Here is a 231-nt window from a genome sequence, read left to right as displayed (position 1 = left end):
TTGGCGGCCACCACGGCCAGGAGGTCGGCGTGCTCGCACCGCGTCCCCACGTACCCCGAGTGGCACCTGAATGAGGGGGGGAACACACATGGGGAAGGGGTCAGTGTGAGGAGCAGGGGTGGGGGACGAGGTCACAGACTCCTTAATGGTGGAAATTATCATGGAGACCAACCATGGGCCCTCAGGCCACCGCTAGGCCCCGGCCCCTGGTGTCCCCCCAGCTCCCTCCCC

The 231-nt window shown here is 66.7% G+C and overlaps 1 protein-coding gene across 1 annotated transcript in view; it reads right to left on the bottom strand.

Annotated features, from left to right (window-relative positions):
* Positions 1-8: 8 nt before the first annotated feature.
* Positions 9-231, bottom strand: part of TGFA (transforming growth factor, alpha) — a gene marked incomplete at both ends in the record, with an annotated part of 837 nt that continues 614 nt past the window's right edge. Inside the window, one exon of the mRNA XM_010185724.1 lies at positions 9-66. Coding sequence (XP_010184026.1) covers positions 9-66 — 58 coding nt within the window. The remainder of the gene's footprint in view (positions 67-231) is intronic.

Source organism: Mesitornis unicolor, unplaced genomic scaffold (assembly GCF_000695765.1).
Source record: "Mesitornis unicolor isolate BGI_N332 unplaced genomic scaffold, ASM69576v1 scaffold43265, whole genome shotgun sequence".
In the NCBI taxonomy this organism is placed as follows: domain Eukaryota; kingdom Metazoa; phylum Chordata; class Aves; order Mesitornithiformes; family Mesitornithidae; genus Mesitornis; species Mesitornis unicolor.
The sequence above is the reverse complement of the archived record's forward strand: the minus strand, read 5'-3'. Positions and strand labels throughout refer to the sequence as shown.